This window comes from Penicillium atrosanguineum (assembly GCF_028827265.1).
Source record: "Penicillium atrosanguineum strain IBT 20685 chromosome Unknown utg000002l_segment0_segment0, whole genome shotgun sequence".
Lineage (NCBI taxonomy): Eukaryota > Fungi > Ascomycota > Eurotiomycetes > Eurotiales > Aspergillaceae > Penicillium > Penicillium atrosanguineum.
In genome coordinates, this window is record NW_026623134.1 from 3,974,769 (window position 1) to 3,995,441 (window position 20,673).

At 48.0% G+C, this 20,673-nt stretch overlaps 6 protein-coding genes across 6 annotated transcripts; 2 read left to right on the forward strand and 4 right to left on the reverse strand.

The window, feature by feature from the left end:
- Positions 1 to 1,046: 1,046 nt before the first annotated feature.
- On the reverse strand, positions 1,047 to 2,146 carry N7443_003263 (DUF1295 domain protein; the record flags this gene model as incomplete). Its single annotated transcript, XM_056883319.1, has 2 exons — positions 1,047 to 1,374; positions 1,428 to 2,146. 2 exons carry the CDS (start codon positions 2,144 to 2,146, stop codon positions 1,047 to 1,049), a joined length of 1,047 nt encoding a protein of 348 aa, XP_056745160.1.
- Positions 2,147 to 2,588: 442 nt separating this feature from the next.
- Positions 2,589 to 5,349, reverse strand: N7443_003264 (putative DNA mismatch repair protein; the record flags this gene model as incomplete). The annotated part of the gene is made up of 2 exons (XM_056883320.1): positions 2,589 to 4,884; positions 4,943 to 5,349. 2 exons carry the CDS (start codon positions 5,347 to 5,349, stop codon positions 2,589 to 2,591), a joined length of 2,703 nt encoding a protein of 900 aa, XP_056745161.1.
- A 53-nt stretch (positions 5,350 to 5,402) lies between these two features.
- Positions 5,403 to 8,326, forward strand: pfa4 (putative palmitoyltransferase with autoacylation activity Pfa4; the record flags this gene model as incomplete). The annotated part of the gene is made up of 10 exons (XM_056883321.1): positions 5,403 to 5,947; positions 5,998 to 6,169; positions 6,219 to 6,515; positions 6,568 to 6,646; positions 6,703 to 7,108; positions 7,176 to 7,236; positions 7,360 to 7,570; positions 7,702 to 7,830; positions 7,940 to 8,049; positions 8,192 to 8,326. 10 exons carry the CDS (start codon positions 5,403 to 5,405, stop codon positions 8,324 to 8,326), a joined length of 2,145 nt encoding a protein of 714 aa, XP_056745162.1.
- A 4,962-nt stretch (positions 8,327 to 13,288) lies between these two features.
- N7443_003266 (uncharacterized protein) lies at positions 13,289 to 14,415 on the forward strand (the record flags this gene model as incomplete). The annotated part of the gene is made up of 3 exons (XM_056883322.1): positions 13,289 to 13,307; positions 13,388 to 13,646; positions 13,776 to 14,415. The coding sequence occupies 3 exons, from the start codon at positions 13,289 to 13,291 to the stop codon at positions 14,413 to 14,415; spliced, it is 918 nt and encodes a 305-aa protein (XP_056745163.1).
- A 499-nt stretch (positions 14,416 to 14,914) lies between these two features.
- N7443_003267 (sugar porter family MFS transporter) lies at positions 14,915 to 16,480 on the reverse strand (the record flags this gene model as incomplete). The annotated part of the gene is made up of 1 exon (XM_056883323.1): positions 14,915 to 16,480. One exon carries the CDS (start codon positions 16,478 to 16,480, stop codon positions 14,915 to 14,917), a length of 1,566 nt encoding a protein of 521 aa, XP_056745164.1.
- A 403-nt stretch (positions 16,481 to 16,883) lies between these two features.
- Positions 16,884 to 20,168, reverse strand: N7443_003268 (putative UDP-glucose,sterol transferase; the record flags this gene model as incomplete). Its single annotated transcript, XM_056883324.1, has 7 exons — positions 16,884 to 17,167; positions 17,221 to 17,359; positions 17,409 to 18,126; positions 18,182 to 18,949; positions 19,002 to 19,238; positions 19,288 to 19,942; positions 20,009 to 20,168. 7 exons carry the CDS (start codon positions 20,166 to 20,168, stop codon positions 16,884 to 16,886), a joined length of 2,961 nt encoding a protein of 986 aa, XP_056745165.1.
- Positions 20,169 to 20,673: the final 505 nt, after the last annotated feature.

Consider the following 20,673-nt stretch of genomic DNA (forward strand, 5'->3'; position numbering starts at 1 on the left):
TCTAGATCAGCCCTTGGCGTTTTCTCAGAGGTGTTTGCAGATGAAGCTCTCCCTTTTCCTCGGGACCGGTCTACTCACTGAGATAATTTGTGAAAGGGTGAGATCCACCCCGTGGTCACTTTCCCCTGAAGAGCGTAACAGCACCTTGACTTTGGGAAATGGGCCCGGCTCTTTCTTCATATTGACCCGGTTATGCGCGATCTGTGATGGGGGGCAATCGCGCTATATTCCATGTCCTCAACGTTCTTGGGCAGCTGAAAGTCGCCCAGGTGAACCGGGTGAGCTTGCGAATTTTCCTTGCATTGAGACTTGGACGTACTGAGTAGATGAAATTCAATAAGCACTCTTCAGGGGAGGTGATACAGGGATGAGTACTCAGCGACGCGACTCGACACCGCCCACAGCAAAGATCGGCATCGGATAATTCTAGGTAACATGCATGTGCAGCCAAGCGACCCCGCTTCAGACGGGCTGGAACGCGAGCAATGCTTTTGAGCCACTGTTTCTTCAATTCGCTATCTCGCTTGCTGCACACGCGCCGATGGAGCACGGATCTGGCTATGGTTTGTATTGGAGCCCGATCGTTTTCCCAGTGGTTCGGGAGTGGCACCTCTTAACGCGTCTACCGTTTTCTTCCAGTACTTACGTTTAAATGTGCCGTGTGGGGATAGGATATCGCATCGGCGGGGGCTCTATACCTACGAACTGCTGGGTCGCAGGTGTCTAAATGGAGGGTGCAGACCACTCCACCCTATCAGCCACGTCTAGAATGGGTAAAAGCAGATTATTAATTTAATTTTATCACGTTTAAGTTTTCACATCGATCTAGTCGGTGCCTGAGGTTGGAGGCACTCAATGCTCCCCTCGTGTCTGAGCACCTGCGAAGGATGGCAAGGGACGGCCAAACCGAATCTGCACAGGATGAAGAAGAGACTACTGCGAATAAATGCCTATCAAGAGGACAAATATTATTAGGAGTTTGGAATGAATTTGTAGCGCGAATATGATCACTATTTTCCTTAATCATCTCCGAGGTTTGTCCTGCGTTAGGCAGTAAACGTTGTTCTCAACATTTCCTCAACGACGACGCCGATCAATCCACAGCCAACGACCGCCAATGCCCAGGGGTTTATCAAATCGCGCACGGAAGGCCAGAAGCTGTTCTTCTCTTGGCGCCATTGCTTCAACTGCTGATACTTGTGCGGGTCATTCACTTGGTACCGCACTTCCTGGCTCTCCTCGGTCTGCTTGTCGCCACCAATAAAGCGAAGGAATGCATAATTAGCAACGGGGCCAAGAAACATGATAGGATTGAACGAGTCGGCAAGATTGAGAACCGCAAATGAGAGATGGACGAGGGTGTCACCCAAGTAACTGACCAGGCATTAGTATAAGGTATAGAACTCGGTTACGATAAAGCAGCTCACTTGGGATGGCGAACAACACTCCAAATACCATGTCGACACAGATCGTCCCGTTCCCTGCGGTGTAGCTCAAGTTGTGTGTCGGCCAGGACCTCTAACGCAAACCCAGCACTGAACAACCCGACACCTAGAGCACGGACTGTACCCAGGGAATTCAAACTCAGTGGAAGCGTGGTCTCGCCCATCGAAAACGGCATCGTGATAGGCAGTGAAATTAAACTTAGGACAAAGGCCTCCGGCAAGAAAATCTTGAACAGCGCTGATTTCCAGAACCCGGGCTCTTTCTTGACTGCGTCATATCGGGGATCGTCCTTTCCACGAGCAAGGGATCGGCTTGCGATTCGCGCGAACAGTCGCGCTCCCCAGAGAGTCACACCACCTAGGAGAAGTTTCTGAGTCCAGCTGACGCTAGCCCAGGCGTCGGAGAAGGAAATCCCGGTTTCGTGCATCGGTCGCCCAACAGCGCTCCACCATGCATTGATTACTTGGCCGGAAGGCCATAGCCAGTCTTTAAGTTCGACTCGGGTTGTGGTCTCGGCAGCAATGAAGGTTGCGAGCGAGAGTCCCGAATATAATCCAAACGAAGGTAAAAGTGTGGATTTGAGGATTCCGATGTCCCCGGTTGTCATTTTGAAGTCGGAAGAAGCGACTCTTGACGACGTGCGGAGCCGTTCTGTCAGTCGGTCAACGAGCCGATCATCAAGTGAGGTGGAGTCGGCCATTGTTGTGGCTGCAGTTTGACTATGATATTCTGGAATTGATAGCGCCTTTTAAAGGGGCATCTGGCTGTTGATGTCATTCTTATGCAACGGAACAGGTTTCCGACCGCATTTTGGAGTTCAGTGATTGTTAAGCTACAGTCCATTGATGTGTTTCTGTCTCTCACATCAAATCCCTAAATTTCCATGCTTGATAAAAGGTGCATCAATCGCCGTGTTTCCCGTTCGGGGTTGGTACATGTAGCAAATCAAGAATGCGAACAGCTCAAATTGCGAAGGATGTTTTATGAAGAGTTAATTGCAAGTGAGCAAGTAGATGTTGATAGGGCATGTCACATATCATACATAATGGGTATACTTAAATAGCAAAATAACTCCATAGCAGCGTTAGGAAAGAGGAGAGTACTCGTAAAGATGCAAGTTTATTCCTGTGAGGAAAGATCATTTAACTCGAGGAAAATCGGTTCAAATGCTTCTCCATGATAGAAGGAAGATCAACTTGCCATTCAGGACATGTCAGATTGTCGCCAGTCGTATAGTTTTCGTTGACAAGCGTGATTAAACGCTGATTCCAGAAGGATAGAACGGATTCGGTATTGGACTCAGGAAAGACTTCGGCTTCTTCTCCAAACTGGGTATATGTGTCGACTGAACACGTCAAATTTAATGACTTGAACATGAGCGACAGGTCAGAGGACATTGGAAGGCAGATGTCGTGGGTATTGTATTCTTCTGGTGTACGTTCAAATGGCAGTCGATTCGTATGAAGCCGTCGTACAGCCGCACTATTCTTGGCTGTTTCTCCAGCCTCGGGCGGGTTTTGATAACGCATCATATAGGCTCTTGGATCATTTGCAGAGAGTGATAATGCCGAATCTGTCTCGGCTACCACAGGTTGATCGGCTGCCAATGCTGCCTTTGCAGCAAAATATCTGTTTTTGTGGGGAGATGGACCGACGGAAGTGGTATTTTGAGAGCTTTTTTGGCAGTCGCGACCCGCGGGGCGTGTACGACTTCTCTGGTTTGCTTCTTTCTTGCGCTTTTCAAAGTCGAGCGCCCATTCCAAATCAAGACTTGAATCGGGATTGAAGCCTTTGTGAAGACTCGCAGCCCATTTCTCTAGCACCGGAAACCCTCGCCCACTATTCATGGAACCTTCTTGTTCCTGACTTTGATCTGAGGGCAAGGCACCATCTTCTTCAGGAAAAAGCTGAGACTCCGCATCCTCGGAGGGGTCGCCTTCCGCTTCACGGGCTTCCAGATCAGAAACTGCACTGCCGGTTATAGCCCGGTGAGGTTGAAACCTCTCTTGTGCAAGCTGGGACAATGTGGGAATTTGAACATCCTGCTCAGCCATTGGTTTTGCTAGTTCTTGAGTCAACGAAGCTCCTGTAGTGCGCTGAAACCAGGTATCGAGCGCGCCATTCCCGTATCGCTCTTTGTCACGCTGCCGTTCTGCTTTTTGGGCACTGTTGGCGGCAGACGCAGTCTCAGGTGATGATCCCACGGATGGCAGAGGTCGGTGCTGATATACCATCGGAGAGATCGATGCAGGCCTGAGAGCGGAAGAGATCAATTCAGGGCTCTCGGGAGGTGACCCGTAATTGGGTCTCGTTGCTGCATTCTGTTGGCCGTCGGTATGTTGGTGTGTCTGAAAGGGAGTGCGAGATCCGCTTGACCGAGGATTGTGCTGTCTCTGTGGAGTTTCAAACGAAGCGTTGATTCTTGAAATGGACCAGGGATTGATGAATCGCGAACCTCGACATTCCGTGATGGCTGTGTGATCACCAGTAGCACTCTGATATGCGTCATCGCGAGAGTTGTCAGGTGATAAAGGCCCAGACGATTGACCGATTCGTTCAGACAGGGGGCTTGCAGGAGCAACACTGGCGGGGACCTCTGGCCTTGGAGTTTGGCTGGAGGGGGCCGCGGGGCGCGTTCGGGACATGAGGATCTCGAAACCACTGTTCCTCTGAGTGGCTGCAAATGGTTTCTGTGCTTTCTTGGGGCTCGCCTTCTGAGCAGTTTGCAATGGTCCGTAATGGTAGCAAAAGAAACTCTCCAGCATACCAAATAGGAGCTCCCGATCCTCAAATAACACGTCATCTTTGCCAGGTTCGATGTTAACATCGTAGCTTCCTTGTGGACACTTCAGTTGAAGGTATAGGAATGGATCCGTGATCGACTTTGCCGCTTCATTTCGTAATGCAGCGGCACGGGCATAGGATTTGAAGAGTTTGGCGATATCCAAGCCAAGCCCCCGACTCACGGATAGGGGACGCCCATCAACGCTGACGAACTGTCCTTGATTGTTGGCTTTGATGATCTCTGCTCTAACTATTAGTCGGGCGTAATTGCGATCGAGGGCTTGCATACCGGCGTTTGCCTTTGGAAGGAAGGCAAGCAACTCATAGCCACTTGGGTCCAATGAATCGGATGGAAATTTCTTGACAACGCAACATGCTGTTACATCCCTTCCGACGATTTTGATTGCTGCATCGACGATCTCTGTATCGGCACTTGGCGCGTATGTCCAGTTGTTGTTCTCATTCTTGGCCTTAAGCACTTTTATTGAGAATCTCAAGACAGGGTGAGCAAAGGCGTAAGCTTGAAGAAGCTTCTTGATCCTGGTCAAAGTTTTTGTCGCGTCTTTGAGCGCCGTCTGCCTGCGAACAGGTATATACTTGAGGAAATCAGTTACACGCAGCGTCGTCCCAGCTGGATGAGACGTGCGCGTACAGCTGCCCAGCGTGTGAGTGTTTACCTGGGCCATTTCAAGCTATACCATGACCAACATACCTTGAGAGCGATCCATCCCTCGCATACTTTAGACATGTCCCCGTCACCTCCGAAGCGGACCGCGTACTGACAGTAACGCCGCCCGACATCTCCGCCACACTCGCCAAGGCCTCTCCACGGAAGCCAAACGACGAGCCTCCGACATTTTTCAAGTCATCCACAGTCTGAATCTTGCTGGTGAAGGTGTGTTTGCAGACGCTCGAATGATCCTCAGTAGGAATTCCATGGCCATTGTCTTTAACCTGGATCACGTCGAGTGTGTTCAGAGAGAGCTCGACCTGCAGGGATGTTGCAGAGGCATCCAATGCATTGTCAATCAGTTCCTTGACTACGGAGCAGGAATCAGAGATGACAGATGTAGATCCAATCGCGCGGACTGTGGTCTGGGGAAGAGCCACGATCGGCATTTTGGAGACGTTGGATCAGCTTCTCATGACTTTTCTGAACTCTCTTCAATTGAATGGTCGATATATATCATCTCCGAGACCAATTCAGGCTGATCTGGAATAATTGGCGAAGTGTTCACGATGACAACGTCAAATGTGATGAATCGCGGCCGATTCAAGTCCGCTTAGTCATCACTTCCCAAATCTCACCACCAATCAACAACACGTCGGCCACAGCTTTCCAATCCTCTCCTTGTCGACACTGCGGACATCTGGACGCAGAGATGTTCGGTGATGACTTTCAAATATCGCGACTCGCGGTTCCAGCCGTCAGCATTTTGATCGCCTTTCTAGCGTATACCTCACAGTATTTCTTCCTCCATTTCGAATCCGTGCCTCTCCGGAAGGATGAAGTCTGGAAGATCAACATCTTTGCCCTGTGTATCTGGGTCTCTTATTTCAGATCTTGCTATGTAGATCCTGGCCGGCTTCCTGCAAGCCAGAAGACTGCCAATTCCAGCCCAGAGGAGAAGGCCAAGGCCACCCGGCGTCAGCGATGGTGCCGTAGATGTGAGGCATACAAGCCACCACGGGCGCATCATTGCAAGACCTGCCAAAGGTTGGTATCGAAGTTGGTTTCAAATCTGATATTTACTGATCTGTATACAGATGCATTCCCAAGATGGACCACCACTGCCCATGGACATCGAACTGTGTATCACATTTTACCTTCCCGCACTTTTTCCGCTTCTTGTTCTTTGCCGTTGTCGGCATGGGCTACCTCGAAACTTTGATCTGGGAACGGGGATCTGTTGTTTGGGGTAGTCGAAATCTGCCTAGTGTGAGTTGGCTACCTGCTGGTACCTGAGCAAACGCTGACCTAAGATTAGTATCTTGGTCCCAGTCTTGGACAACTTTGTCACCTGTTTCTACTTTTCGTTGTGAACAGTGTCACAGTTTTTGCCCTGTTCATCCTTCTTGTGCGAGTCCTGTATTCGGTCTTGTTCAACATCACAACGATTGAATCATGGGAAATAGAGAGACACGAGACCCTTGTGCGGCGAGCCCGCGTTATGGGTGGGTATCTTGACGCCCCGGGAGGCCAAAAGATCAGAATCAAGAAACAGGAGTTCCCATATGACATCGGGATTTTCTCCAACATAAGCCAGGCAATGGGAACTATCAATGTCAGTCATCATCTAGTATCCCGTGGAACAATTGAAATAACACTCTTCGCAGATCTTCAGCTGGTTCTGGCCTTTTGCAACAACCCCAGACCGGAAATCTGGTTGGGAGTTCCCCATTAATGATTTTGAAGGTATCATGATACTCTACTAGTTATGTCTTTGCCCAGTTGCTAACAATATGTACTAGCCCGTGGAGTGTCTTGGCCACCACCCGATCCCGATCGTATTCCTCTCCCAGCGCCGGCACCTTCTACCTCTACTTCGCCGGGGCTCCAAACCTACGCATCCGCTCGTGAAGAGATTGAAGCATTTAACCGTCGCCAGTCGGATGATATGAACCGCCGTCGGCAATTTTCAAATGTGCAACGGCGCAGACGTTTCCACGAACGAGTACAAAAGGTCGACCAGGATGGCAGCGAAGATGAGGGCCAGCCTGGACCTATCTATGGTGATGACTCTGATGATGGTGAAGAGTCATGGCGAAACGCTGATGGAGAGCGCCTCCGTGATTTTGGCGTGGATGAAGATGTGGAGTTCTACGACGAGGACGATATCCCCTTGGCTGTCCTCATGGAACAGCGGAGACGGGCTCAGTGATTCACTTTTCTCGTTCCCGTCTCAAATTCTTGATTGGCGCCTGGGTAACGTGATTTTCATTAGAACAGAAGTTCAAGCAGCGACCAAGAAATACTTATGCCCAGAGATTGAGATGTTGCCCGAGGTACGCCTAGGTGTCGTACTCTTACTCTTCATTTTCTGCATGATGTCTTGGCCCTCAATTCTCGTAAATTGGCCAGGTCAATATTTCTCCTCCTTGGATCATGTCAAACTGACAGCAATAAAGGAATCGAGATCTATGGGCATTAGAACCTGCGTTGGCCATGGAAAGCAAGAGCGGCTTGGCATGCTTTTTAGTGAAGCTCTATCAATGTTCACCATCCATTTCGTTATGGAGAAAACGAACTATTTACCTAGACAGCCTGTACTTGACATTGAGAGGTGGCTCTCCCACGAGACAATGGTTGACGAGAATGACGTCACCATCGAGGAAAGCAGTATTAGGCCCAAAGCTTTTTCGCGAAAATTCGTGAGGCAGCCCTCAACCAAAAAATGAACGTAGATTGAGCATCCTCAAGGTCTCTGCAAATTTGTCCTTGAAATTCATAATTGGCTCTATCAGAATTAGTTCGCCTTAAATGTCTTACACGGGCCACTGCAACTGCGAGAGCGTTAACGTCACGCTTCCTCGGCAACCCGCCAACTCCGTTTTATGCCACTGGTATGGCTTTGACACCTTTTGGAAGTCGATTATGGAGTGAGTTTTTATTGACGGCTTGAGAACAGTGACAGTTGCAAGCGAGCTGGTGGAGGTAGGATCCCAGTCAATGACTACCCATAGTTACTATCATGCTCACTGATCCCAGCGTTCTCCGTCAACTACTTCATCTCAGAGGATGATATGACAGTGAAAGACCCTACAACTGCTTTGAAGGTGTACGAAGATAAGAAGACTGCTAGTGGAAATGTTATTGGGGTACTCAAATACATTGCTTTATGTCTGCGACCGTGGCTGACTTCATTCCCCCCAGAGACATTTCTGCTCTAACTGTGGAAGGTATGTTCAAAGTAGTCTGGAGAGTTTCAACAAATAAATGCGTCTGATCATATATACGCAGTCCAATATTTACCACGAGCCCAAAGTTTCCTGGAAAGGCATTCCTGAAGGCGACATTGTTCGACAAGGTCTCGCCAAGGGACAGCGAGGTGTTTTCGAACAGGCGCCTAGAGCTTTGATGACCGAAGGGGTTTAACATTTAATGACAAAAACACGCCAAAAATGAATCATGACATGTTCAACAATCATCTCCTTGTAAACCTATTTTCGAAATGACATCCGAAACACCCGGTAATTTGCACAGCCTCTTGATGTACTCCCATCACGACTATCGATTCCCCACCCCTGGAGATAGGTAATTGGGCCCTCACAGCCTTGCAGTCAAGGCCCCTTCCCACCGTAAGCCTGTCGAACCAATGAAGTATCCCAATGTTTCGGAGCTGAAGGCCCACACTCTCAATTCAGCAGGTATGTCTGCACCCCGAGACGAGTGATGAAAAACAGGAAATCCACAGGGCCGAAATAGCCTTATCTAGTCACCTATTTGAGGGTTTAAACACAGCAAGATACATAGCATGAGCAGAGAAGATCTTTAAAGCTACAAAACCACAAATCTTCTGTGTCGTGCATATAAAATCTAAATCAACGATCTGCTAGTCTACATCGTCTCGGAATATACCACCAAAGGATATGTCAACGCTCGAAGAGGCCCTTGCCCCAGCGCCTCTTTAGCGCCGTGCGACCGAAGTTTAGAAGAGTGAGTACGCAATAAATAGGGTGAGGATGCTACGGCACCCGCGATGACCGCATAACCTGTCTGTGGACATGGCCTCGGCCACGGTCGTATATCTCATTGGATACTACCTACGTGTGAAACACAGTCGACTCTTGGATCTCCAAACAGCCACCGGACGAGAATTCTCAGAGCGAGTAAGATGTCTGTCTATATTTCAAAGTTACGCAAATTCGATGTTTATCAATATTCTGAAATTCTGATGTCTCAAAAACATATATGAAGAAGGAAACAGCACAAATGAATCACAGAACCGTAATTGCTTCTGAAACCACCAGTAAAACCATAGAGCTGACTGTTCTAATCTAGCTCCAAGCCCAGAATATCGCATAGATTCTTGGAAGCTAGGTGTTTCGTTTCCCTTAAATTTCCACCCTCAGCTTGTCCTTCCGTACCATTATAATTCACGCAAACTTTGAAGACAAGGGGTGTAATTGACATCATGCTCTCGGTGTAAATAGCCCTGATACCATTTCGTTGTCCATATTCGTTCAAGCGTGAGGTGAATAGTGCATAGTTGACTTTTCGCTGACGTTGCGGTATATCACGACAGTCCAGAGGCATCGAAACCGTAGAATTAGACGAAGATGATGGATGTTCGATAGCACTAGTACTACGCTCAATCTGAGAAGTTGAGAGCGATGGTTGTGGGCAAAATGGCGCTAGAGCAGCAAAGATACGTTGAAGATCTAGATGTGGGCTGTTATTCACCATCAGACCCAGAATTTTATAAATCGAGGGACAGCGCGATTGATAAAACTGCCTTTTTAGATGCGGGTTGTCTTGGATAATTTGTTTGATGGCGTCGCCAGATTTAAAATCCGTCATAAGGAACCCACTCATTTCCTGAAAAGTATATCAGCCTCATAAATTAGACAAAAAGTGGCGGTCATTCACTTCAAATACAGGCGAAACACCGGCTTTGGGCTTGCTTTCGATGAATTTTACTCTCATGAAAAGGTCCCAAACATAGAACCCAATCCATTCATCTCGTAAAATAATAAGCATTCCCCTCCAATCATGGGTTGGCTTTGCTCTTTACCTTGATCATGCGTGGGAGTTGAACCGTCCATTTCAAAGCTTGTCATCTTTTCGACGGCTTCAAGCTCACACAAGATTGCAGTGTGTCGATTCTGCTCGCAGGATTTGACGTAAGAAGACGTGATTACTTGTCCGTACAGCTCTGTTGGATCTCTTCTTCGGCTGGTTTGGGTGTGTCGTGCAAAGGCCTTTAGTTTGAGAATATAATGACTTAAATCCTTCATGCTTTGAAGAACTCTGAATGGAAATTACAATCACCATAGAGATACGGCGTTTAAATAATCTGAAAAAAAAGATAATGACACAATAGAGCGGCTCATGAATCGTCACTCAGCCTCCAAGTCTTTGGGCGGCTGAATGACTACGTAGCGATGCTTGCCCTAATAAAGATGCCTTGCCATAATTTAAGCTGCATATCGGCCCAACCACTGAAGTCCAATACGACGCTGTCAGCATCCAAAATAGCGATTTCTTGTATTTTACCAAAATCGGTCATCTCCCCTTACCAAAAGAGAAAAAGGAGTTTGTGCTTTGTAAATAGGAGCGGGGCTCGCAGAATAGAATTGTCCGAGCGCCACACAGTAGCTATAGGCCGCGGAAAGATAAATCATCATTTAGTGACGTGTTATCTCGACACATAAAGATCTATCGCGAGAATAATACGGAGGTTCAGCTTATCCAGCCCAACAAAAATGAGTCAGGTATTTTGGGCTTTAAATGGTGGAGTATTTCAGCGACTATAGGTATGCCTTAAAGGGGCCTCATATAGCTGATTTATGATAACACCATGGCAAGTTTCAGCCTTGATAATGATACAGAATCTATCGATCAAAGAATTAAGAGCTTCCAGTTTCTTCGTACTTGCAATATGCATATTCATGGAAGGTTTTACAGTCGATTTTCTCGGTCTCAAATGGGTCCAGATTGAGATCAGCTCGTGGCTTCAATCTGCTCTGCCACCTCGGATGAGTGTGTCTATTGCGAGGGTAGGACTTACAACGGGTTGAATTACGAAAGGCTCATCTTGAGGTAGATGTTTCGCAAATCCCTCATTCTTAAAGAGCTTCCCTACGACGAATTTATTCTACCACTCGGGGTAAGACGGCAGTTTGATTTACAAGTCAAATTGGCCAGAATGGTTTTCTCCCGCGAAATTGGTAGAGCGATGCTGCGCGATATTCTGGAATCTTCGCCAATATTAAAATCTATAAGTTTTCTTGATTCGCACGTTCCTATACAAGCATAAAGATGATATCATACACAAAGCCAATGATTTGAAAGTCTGCTCGGGTGGGTCAAGTAACGCCTTCTTGCCCTTGTACTCCAAGAGGGGGACACTAGAGCACTCTATCTTAAGACCGCCAATAACACTACGCACGGAACGAACAGGGCAATTACAGCCAGGCAAGCTCCATAGAGGCACGAAGTATGATTGTGATGACAGTAGGCACACCGTTGCGTTGAAGGAGATGGGAGACTCTGAATTCATTTCCACCGGATTATGATTTGGTCCTGTTGAGCCTCGGTCCTCCGAGATGGGCCGCTAGCGCTCAGTACAAAACTTTCAGATCTCATGCAAAGGCATTTCAAAGAAAACAGCGAAGCACTCCGCCTCCAAGGCTCTCTGGCTTGAAATGGGACTCAAATTCATCAAATAAATTTGTTTACGACTTCAGAAGATCAATGCATATATTCGTATAAGCAAAGGTCCCAATGGCTCTGTAGGCACTACTGGTGAACATGCTCTTAATTTCTTTATTCAATATTTGGTCTGTTTGCGGGGCAAGAGAGGCTCATCAGAAACTGTATCGGAGAAAATATGATGGGCGTTTAATTGACGATGATAGGACATGTGACAGATTAGTGATAATACAGAAGAGGGCGGTGCAAATTGATGCATACAAGAGCAGGGATTGTGCCACCGTGGCTTTTAAATGAGAAATGATGGTATGTTCGGGCAGTGAAAGGAGGGGGCAGTGCGTCTGATTCTGCCTTGGAACCGGGGTGCTGACGTGGCCCGCAGCACACGGTATCTATGTACACGGCCAGCGGGATCGTTCTTGTTTAATATGATTGAAGTTGACACGCTTTATAAAGGCTAGTTGTATGGCCTTCTTGGTAAATGAATCACGCCTTTCGCGTTTTTGAAGGTTCTACCTTACGCCAGAAATCTTTCTCCCACAAGATGCCAAAACACAAAGCTAAACAATATCATGCAGTTGCCCACGGTCATATTTCAGGCATCATTACTCAATCATGGTATTAGGAATCCAATTAGTAACTAGTAACTATGCTGAAAGATGCTGATTGTCTCCAAGGTCTATAGCTGATGCCTTGACTAATGACTGTAAACAAAAGAAGCACAAGGGCTTCCAGACTCTACGGGATGCGGTAGATTATCTCGAAGAGAACGGACATGAGATTTCGGATATTTATATCATTGGTGCAGAGAAAAAGCGGTATCAAACTCAATCAGAAGCGGTATACGCTGTGGCAAATGGTAGAGAAGGAGGAACGATACATCAAGGCTATACGTAAGTTCTGATCTATGGAGCCAGTTTTACTTGGACAGTTCTTCTAAAGTTTTTCTACTCGCTAGCAATGACGCGGAGCTTAAAGTGCATGACAAACCTCGTTCCTGTCACCAGAAGCTCTCTTCACGCAAAGAAGCTTCCAACTTCATTCAAGAATACCTGATGACAAGAGAGTTCGTGGAAAGCGATGATTATGAAAAGATTGTCTTGATGATGGAGAAGATCAATTTACCGTCGGATCAATTTCAGAGAGGGAGCTCTTCTGATGCTGACAAGAAGCGCCTAGAGAGCAGCTAGTCTAATGCTGTCGCACAATAATTGATGGACCTCTCTTGCATTGAAAGCAAACTTGGCTAGCTGTGTGACTCTTGCTCTTTAGTTTAAAATTACGTGATCTATACTTAAATGAGATTTCAATAGGAGAAAAACAACACCAAATCTATCTATCTATGTCGTATGCATAGGTGTTAATACACTTGAATCGCGTTGAACTCATGAATGTTAGGCTTGGGTCCAAGCCCTAGCAGCTTCTTTCCACTGTATTGATATTTGAGAACGACTACTTTTTCTGGCACTATAGTTAGGCATTCTTTTTGCTCCTCAATTTGTGGAGCAAAGGCCTTGGGGTGATATAGGAACGACCACCGTTCCGCTTCCCCTCTCTTTCTCACGACCACCCTATTAACTCTACAATGTCGAATTTCGATTAAAAGAATCGAATCCGTAGCTTTTGAAATTATATCGAGGCATAGTTATAGCTTAATAACTCTAGTAGTGGATGTAGGAAGTGATGTGCTTCCGTCACATCAGTAAGTCTCATCGGATTGCCGTATTATCCTCAATATTATATATATTATTACTGTATATAATAAAAGAAACCGCCTATCAGAATACCACGTCTACCACGTAGGCGAAGAAGACTTCCGCATCACCCCATTTATGGACTTGGAAAAAGAGTTCGGATATAGCAAGAAACACAAAGACATAGCCAACGACTACGCCAGAGCGCACCCCAAATCCGATGAATCGAACAGCTACTTTATCCACCCCCCTGCCCCTTTATTCCACGGAACACCGCGGACTATTCACCATGGTAGCGAAAAAGATAAAGAGCCTCTCTGCATTATCAAATCGTCTGCTTTCTGGCGGTAATTTTCTGTACAGTTTGTGCCCAACCTACCGGACATCATTGACCCTCGTGGCGTGGTGAGCTGGGAGCATCGCTTTAGACCAGATAATAGAACTTCCCAAGACATCCATGCTTTAAAAGGTTACAGGGTGCGTTCGTGGCGAATCTGGGGTGAAACTGGGAAGCGATATCATCGCATGGTTAATGCCCAGCGGAAGACGCTGAAAGAAAAGGGTGAAGAGGAAGAAGAAAAAGTCCAGCCTGCTGGTGCGGAAGAAGTCATCAGACTTAAATGGTCATCGCCGCTGATGAATGCTCGACGATATCACTTTCTCTATGCTGGGATCACATTTTTCTGGGAGGGTACAAGAGATCTTCATGTGAATGAGAAATGGTCGAGAAGACTAATGCCTCTCAATCATTTGAAGTTGATTGCAGAGCTTCCTGGAGGGGAGAGATTGTTTCTGGCTCAGTTTACTTCAGATTTCTCGTCGAAGAAGTTTGGAAAGTTGTGGGTTATCGACTCGGCAGTTTCGAAGTTGCTTGAGATAGTCGATCCCTTTCAGGGACCGGATGATTCTGGGTCTGTAGTGGGCTTCAAATCGCAACCACAGTCGATTAATCTACGGGAATCTCGATTCCGATTTAATGAAATCATTCTGGCTACTGCCATGTGCATGGTTATTGGGGAGTGGCAGAAGCGCTTGACACTTTGGTTCATTGTCATCCTCATTGCTGAGTCAGGGAAGGGTGCGAATATGGCAGGTGCTGGAGGAGGTGGCTGTTAACTGCTTGGGAGAGTTTGATTGATACCCTTACCTAAAGGATCTCGAGGACTTCATGTATTAAAGCCAACAATTCTTGTTACTTCTGCGGTGGCGACTGACTTCTCATTGCTGTAGAGATATTGCGTACCCCCACTCGGCCCCTTTACGACCATCGGACATCACTCCGAGATCGCCAAAAATCAGACTGAAGCGTAAATAAGCCTTCGCACGGGCAAATTAAGCCTTACCAAGCTCCTTGCACCCCGGATATATGACTGCGTTTTGGGATAAGGCTATCCGGCTAAAAGGTAGAAAACACTCGGACTTGAGCCGACCTCTTTGTCAATTGGAATCACGATGCAGGGTGTATGATATTAGCCAAAGTGAATCATACCTGATTTCGGGTATTTAGAGGATTCGAAGCGGTTTACTGAATCATAGTTCGTCATATTTCTGGATCTGAACGTGGCTATGCATGAGACTTGTAGCAACATTTCCTTCAATGTTCACCGGTCATGAACTAAGCCTCCTCCACCTCCAAGTGCTCTCCCTTCTCAGAAAGCTTGTCACTCAGATCGACTCTGTTTCTCGCTCTTTCTTCGAGTTGTAGTTTGACCCCCGCCACGAAGTCCGGGTTCAGAGAGTCCTGAACGACGCGCCAAAGAGATGGTCTCTTCCCGTCTCGGTCGGCAAAGAACAGATCAACTGCCTCAAGCGGCATCTGCCTGGTCTCCGGGAAGGTAAAGTATACCAATGGCACGGTCGCAAAATTAATCACAGCGAAAATGACATAACTACGGTAACCAATGTTCGTAATCATGGGCGGGGTGATCTCAACAACTAAGAACGTGAACAGCCACTGCGACACGACAGCCAGGGCAGCACCCCGTCCTCTCAACTTCAAAGGCAGCAGCTCGCTAGGATAGATCCACATATTGGATTGCCATCCTAAGGTGAAGAATGTCTGGAATAGATATAGCATAACTGCAGCTGCGTATCCGAGCCTCGTTGTGCCAATGCCCACGAAAATCGCGGAACACAGCATGCAAATTCCCATTCCAGTCGATCCGATCATGAACAACTTGCGTCGCCCAACGCGATCGATGATTAGCCATGGGACCAGGCTGCTCAGAAAATAGAATACCTGTAGACCTCCGGAGACAAGCATTGCGTTGTTGCGTGACATTCCAATCGAATCCTGAAAGACATAGGGGCCAAGTGACGACATCACATTGCATCCAGACATCTGTTGAAAGAAGTTGGCTGCGAATCCGATCGCCACTCGTGAGAACCCGCTGATTCCATTGTCTTTGAAGACGTCTGCCCACGAACCTGCTTGCTCCGCCTCGACCGCGATCGCATACTCAATCTCCTTATATTCCTCTATCACATCCGGATCATCGGGGTACCCAGCACGCAGCGCAGCCAAGGATATTTTCGCTTTTTCCGTCTCTCCTGTTGTGCACAAGTATCGCGGTGACTCGGGAAGCCAAGGCAGGAAACAAAGAACAATGATACAAAAAACAACCTGAAAAGCACATGGAAACCTCCACTGGACCGAACCCACATACTTAGCAAGGCCATAATCAAGCCAATTCGCTAGAATGAGCCCGACAATCAAATTCGAAAGCTGCATAGCCATCATCCTTCCTCTCGATTTCGGCATACTGCACTCAGAAAGCCAAATCGGAATAACAGTCGTCATAATACCCAGTCCAAACCCGGCAACAATGCGACCGACCAGGAATTGAGGCAGTGAAAAGCTGGAAGCTTGCAACGTCGCACCGATCGCGACAATCACCGCCCCGGCCATGTTGTTAGGTTTCCGGCCGAATCGATCGCCGTTCAGGAACTGGAATAATGCGCCCATCATGGCGCCGACTTCGTATGCGGAGACTAGAAATGCGAGGAGTGAGGCTTCTGGGTTTCCGAACGTTCCTAGAAATGTAGGTGATGTCGTTAACCCGCCCATGAAGCCAAGGTCATATCCGAAGAGGAGGAAGCCGAATGAGCAGCATAGTGTAACAGCGTAGATGAGGTTCTGGCCTTTGAGGCCGACGAATGTCGGAGACTGAGTAGCCCCCATGTTTGTTGTCGAATTGTCAGATCGTGAGATAAGTGGGTTTATATCTGGTTTGTCACCCCCACCGGGAAAGTTTGGAGTCTGGGGTATTTCTTGGGTGGCCGGGGATCCGGGGAGGGGATATCGGGTCAACTCCGAGCTTTGGGGAGTGCCTCGCGCTGCCTTGTTGTGTGTAACCGGTGGAGTGGACAGGGTTATCCGGTTAGATGCTGTTTGGGGTAAGTTTGGAGTTCTAATTAGGCAAGTGATAAGCCTTTTTCTCCTCTCGTCTATCCACTCATATGCGAACTGCTTGTCTTCTGCTCATGTGGTCGGGTCAAGGATCAGGAACGATATGATGTAGAGGTATAACTTATTTGTGCGTTGAAGGGTATATACATTAAAAGGTAACCTTAAATATGCTTTCTTAGGCGGCCATCCCAGATGAAGCAGTGTATGTAAGTGCGTGGGGGTGAGTTTGCGAGTGTGAATGGGAGCGACCACACCTCCGATTCGTCGGGCGAAGCTTTTCCTCCAATAAAACCCACTGTCTGGCTACCTCCAATCTGTCCTCGGCGGACGAGTTTCGCATCTCTTCGAGTCCTTGGGCGATACGTGACGCCACAATTTGGCCTTCCTGGGCCTTGCCCAAAGATTCTAACAAATTGCGTCGAACTCCAGACAGAGGATATCCGGCGAGTCCCCAGAGACCTGCAACAGGTTATTTAGATGGCTGTTGATAGCAGTGGAATGGTGTAACATACCAGCTGGTGGCTTGAGGAATACTCCACCAAGACCTTTGCCTACCCCTTTCATCATTCCTTTTGCACCTTTCTCCTTGTATCCACGTCGAGGGTGAGTGACTAGGCCGGTAACACCGTAATAGAATCCATCCCGAAGTTCCTGCAACGTGTCAGTAAATCGTCAATATGGACTTGAGAGCGAACCGTACCTGACCAGCAGCCCTAAACCCACTCCGAATTCCATGGACCTTTGGAATTGACTTGACCGTGGGGTCATGATACAGCTTGGGTGCATTATGGAAGCCCTTCGACATGCTGAGGGTAAGGTCTGTCGGAAGCCAGATCACGAAGTTGACAAACTTCTTCCCCATTCTCCCTCCATGGATCCCCACTTCCCCGAAGAAACCACGAGGTTTGGAGGGTGTGATTTCACTGCTCATCGTCTGCGTCTTTTCCAATTGCAGACTGCGTACTCGATCGATACCGGCATCTGGAAGAAGAACACTCGAGTTCGAGACACTGTCATCGCTTCCAGTTTCTTCACCACTGAGAGGCTCGCTCGAGCGGGTTTCTGCATTTGCAGGTTGAGCGAGAGAATCATGGGATGAATCGCTATGAGCATTGTTCGTGGTTTCCTCGGATTTTCCACGTTTCCGCTGTACCGTCTGCTCCTGTGAGTCTTCCTCGCTGGCAAGTTCGTCTTCATTATGCGTCTTGCGCATACGCCATTTGCGGCGAGGGTCGGCAGGATGAGCTTGATGATTATGGCCCAGCTGCTTTCCAGCTGCGACTAGGTCACTGACCATCTCGGCAGGGACATCGGCGATTCCAATAATGAAGTTCGCAACGGCACCAAATAGCACCTGGGCGCTGGCACTGATCGGCCCAACAGGGTCGCGATATGTGTCGTATTCCACAGGGCGATTTCTATCGAGGGTCAGTTTTCAACTTTCTAGTAAGTCCAAAAATGATGTTTACTTACAACACAAGATTTTCAGGATCCAGTTTGCCCATTTCAACCAACGTTGATGCTGCGAACGCGCTCAGACCGACCGTGGTATGTTTGATATGCCACACCGCAGGGCGCCTAGGGCATATTGCGCATCGCAAAGGTTTGATGTCAACTTGACGATGAAAGCTGCAAGCTCCTTCATTTACTCCAGACTCATTTTCCATTTTCTTCGCGATCGCCTGTGCCATTTCCTTTGTAGAATCTTTCAGTGCCATCTCAATCGCAGCGCTTAGGTTCTCCGCAGTGAGTCGCTTGTGTGGGATCGGGACCGGACCTGCGCCTGCTCTCGCAACGATATGTCCCCAGAACTCTTGGTCTCCGAAGAACGGAATGATGATGGTTGGACGTCCAAGCGCAAGACCTGCTGCTGTTGTGCCGGCGCCACCGTGGTGGATCACACATGAGACTTGCTGGAAAAGCCAATCGTGGGGGCAGCTTCCGATGAGTAAGATGTTTTCTGGGACATCGACTTCGTCGACTCCCAGATTACCCCAGCCTCTTGAAATAATTGCGCGTTGACCGGACTTCTTGACGGCTTCGAACACAATCTTGGTCAATTTGATTTGGTCGTCGACAACAATTGAGCCAAATCCGACATAAATCGGCGTCGGTCCCGCTTCTAAGAACTCTTTGATATCATTCGGAGGTGCGTAGTCTGACTTTGCTGGGAGGAAGCTGAATCCGCAGATATCAATATTGTCGCCCCAGTCCAAGGGTTTGGGAAGAACAGCGGGTGACCTAGATACAGAGTTAGCCAAACCTCTCATACTCAACCAATGTGAAGCCTTACCAGAGATAGGAGCACGGAATCTGTAATCGGTGTATTATACTTGGTGCGGTGATGCTATCCAACGGGTCGAGGGCTAGTACGTTCTTGCGGAACTTATTCACGAGATCGCCCAGACCTTCCCATACCATCATGTCGACGATAGCGTAAGAAACGAAATTTGCGACTGTTGGTTGACAATCTTTCTGATGAAGAATAGCCAACGGATGTGGGAAAGACTGTGTAGGCGACCACGGCATTCTGAACAAATTAGCACATCGGACCATAGCCAGTAGAAAAGTCAACTCACGTGAACATAATATGCAAAGGTATGCCCAATCGCTGCGCACAATGGATATGAGCAAGACTAGGCGGATTGGCAATGATAGCATCCGCAACAAAAGGACGCCTCCGGTAATCCACATCATCGCTGAAAGGATCATCCTTGATCTGGTGCATGTGTGTTCCGTCGCCCATCTCAAAACAGGATTTCCAGCATCCCTCGATAATTTCCTTCATCTCTCTTCGGCGCTTCTGGATTGCGCCGCTCCGGAGCGTGGCCATGTTTGGGAGAAGGCCGGGGTTCTTCACCATGAAGGCCATCAGTTCTGCGGGGTCTCCACCGATATTGAAAAATTCCAGTCCACCATCGGTAACAAACTCCCGGAAGGCCAAGTGGGTGGCAAGTCGGACACGATGTCCATGCTTCTTGAGTTCCTGTCCAATTGCGAGGAATGGTTGAATATCGCCTCGCGACCCGATGACTTGAATAACGATGTTGAGGTTGAGTGGGAAATGCTTCCCATCGACTTTTTGAGAGCTCGCTCTGGAAGCTCTGGAAGCTCTGGAAGCTCTGGAATTGGTTCGTGAGAGCTCTGATGGTATCGGGGTTGCCCCTAAGTGTTGTAAAATCCCAGCTAGACTAGGCTTATGTTCGTTAATCTTGATATCCAGTCGACCATCGCCTATTACATCGCACAAAAATCAGCATATCAGCGCACTATATGGCATCGGTGATCTGGCATACGCACTTAATACTCGAACACCGGTGTTCAGCCCATCGCCATTAAATTGCATTCGATCGCTGCCGTGTGAGGATGGCTCGCTGACCCTGTCCGACCAGTCTTCTGTCTGGATGCCTCCATTCTGCATAGAGGGTGACTCTGCAGCTTCTCTGGCTGCTCGTGGCATGGTCGCGGGATTCACGGGAGATCGGCACGGGTAACTTGCTGGCAGCGAGGGGAGAGGAAGAGAAGGCCGGGATTATATAGACCAGGTTGACGGATAGCAAGGTACGGAGGCTAGGTATTCGGCGAAGAAATACTTATATGTGTGATATAAAAGATCCTCGGCATGAAATGAAAGATAACTGTGCATAGCAGTCGATGATGTCAGAGTCCATCGGCTTCCCGGCGTCTTCCATGGTGGAACCCGATCAGCCTTACTGGACCCTTCGGTGGTTCGGTCCTTATTTTTGGGCGACTTGCATTCGATCTTGTGCTTAGACGACTTTTTTTTTTCACCGAGGTATCGGCGCTTGCCTAACAAATGACGACCCTGCCTTGGATCTTGCTTTGGATCTCGCGGGGCCGAACATCCTCGGGTCCAGAAGTGGCAATAACAAAATTTTCCCTAAACCCAACATTTCCCACTAGCATTAGATTCACAAAAGTAATTGATTTAGACCTCCTTCAAA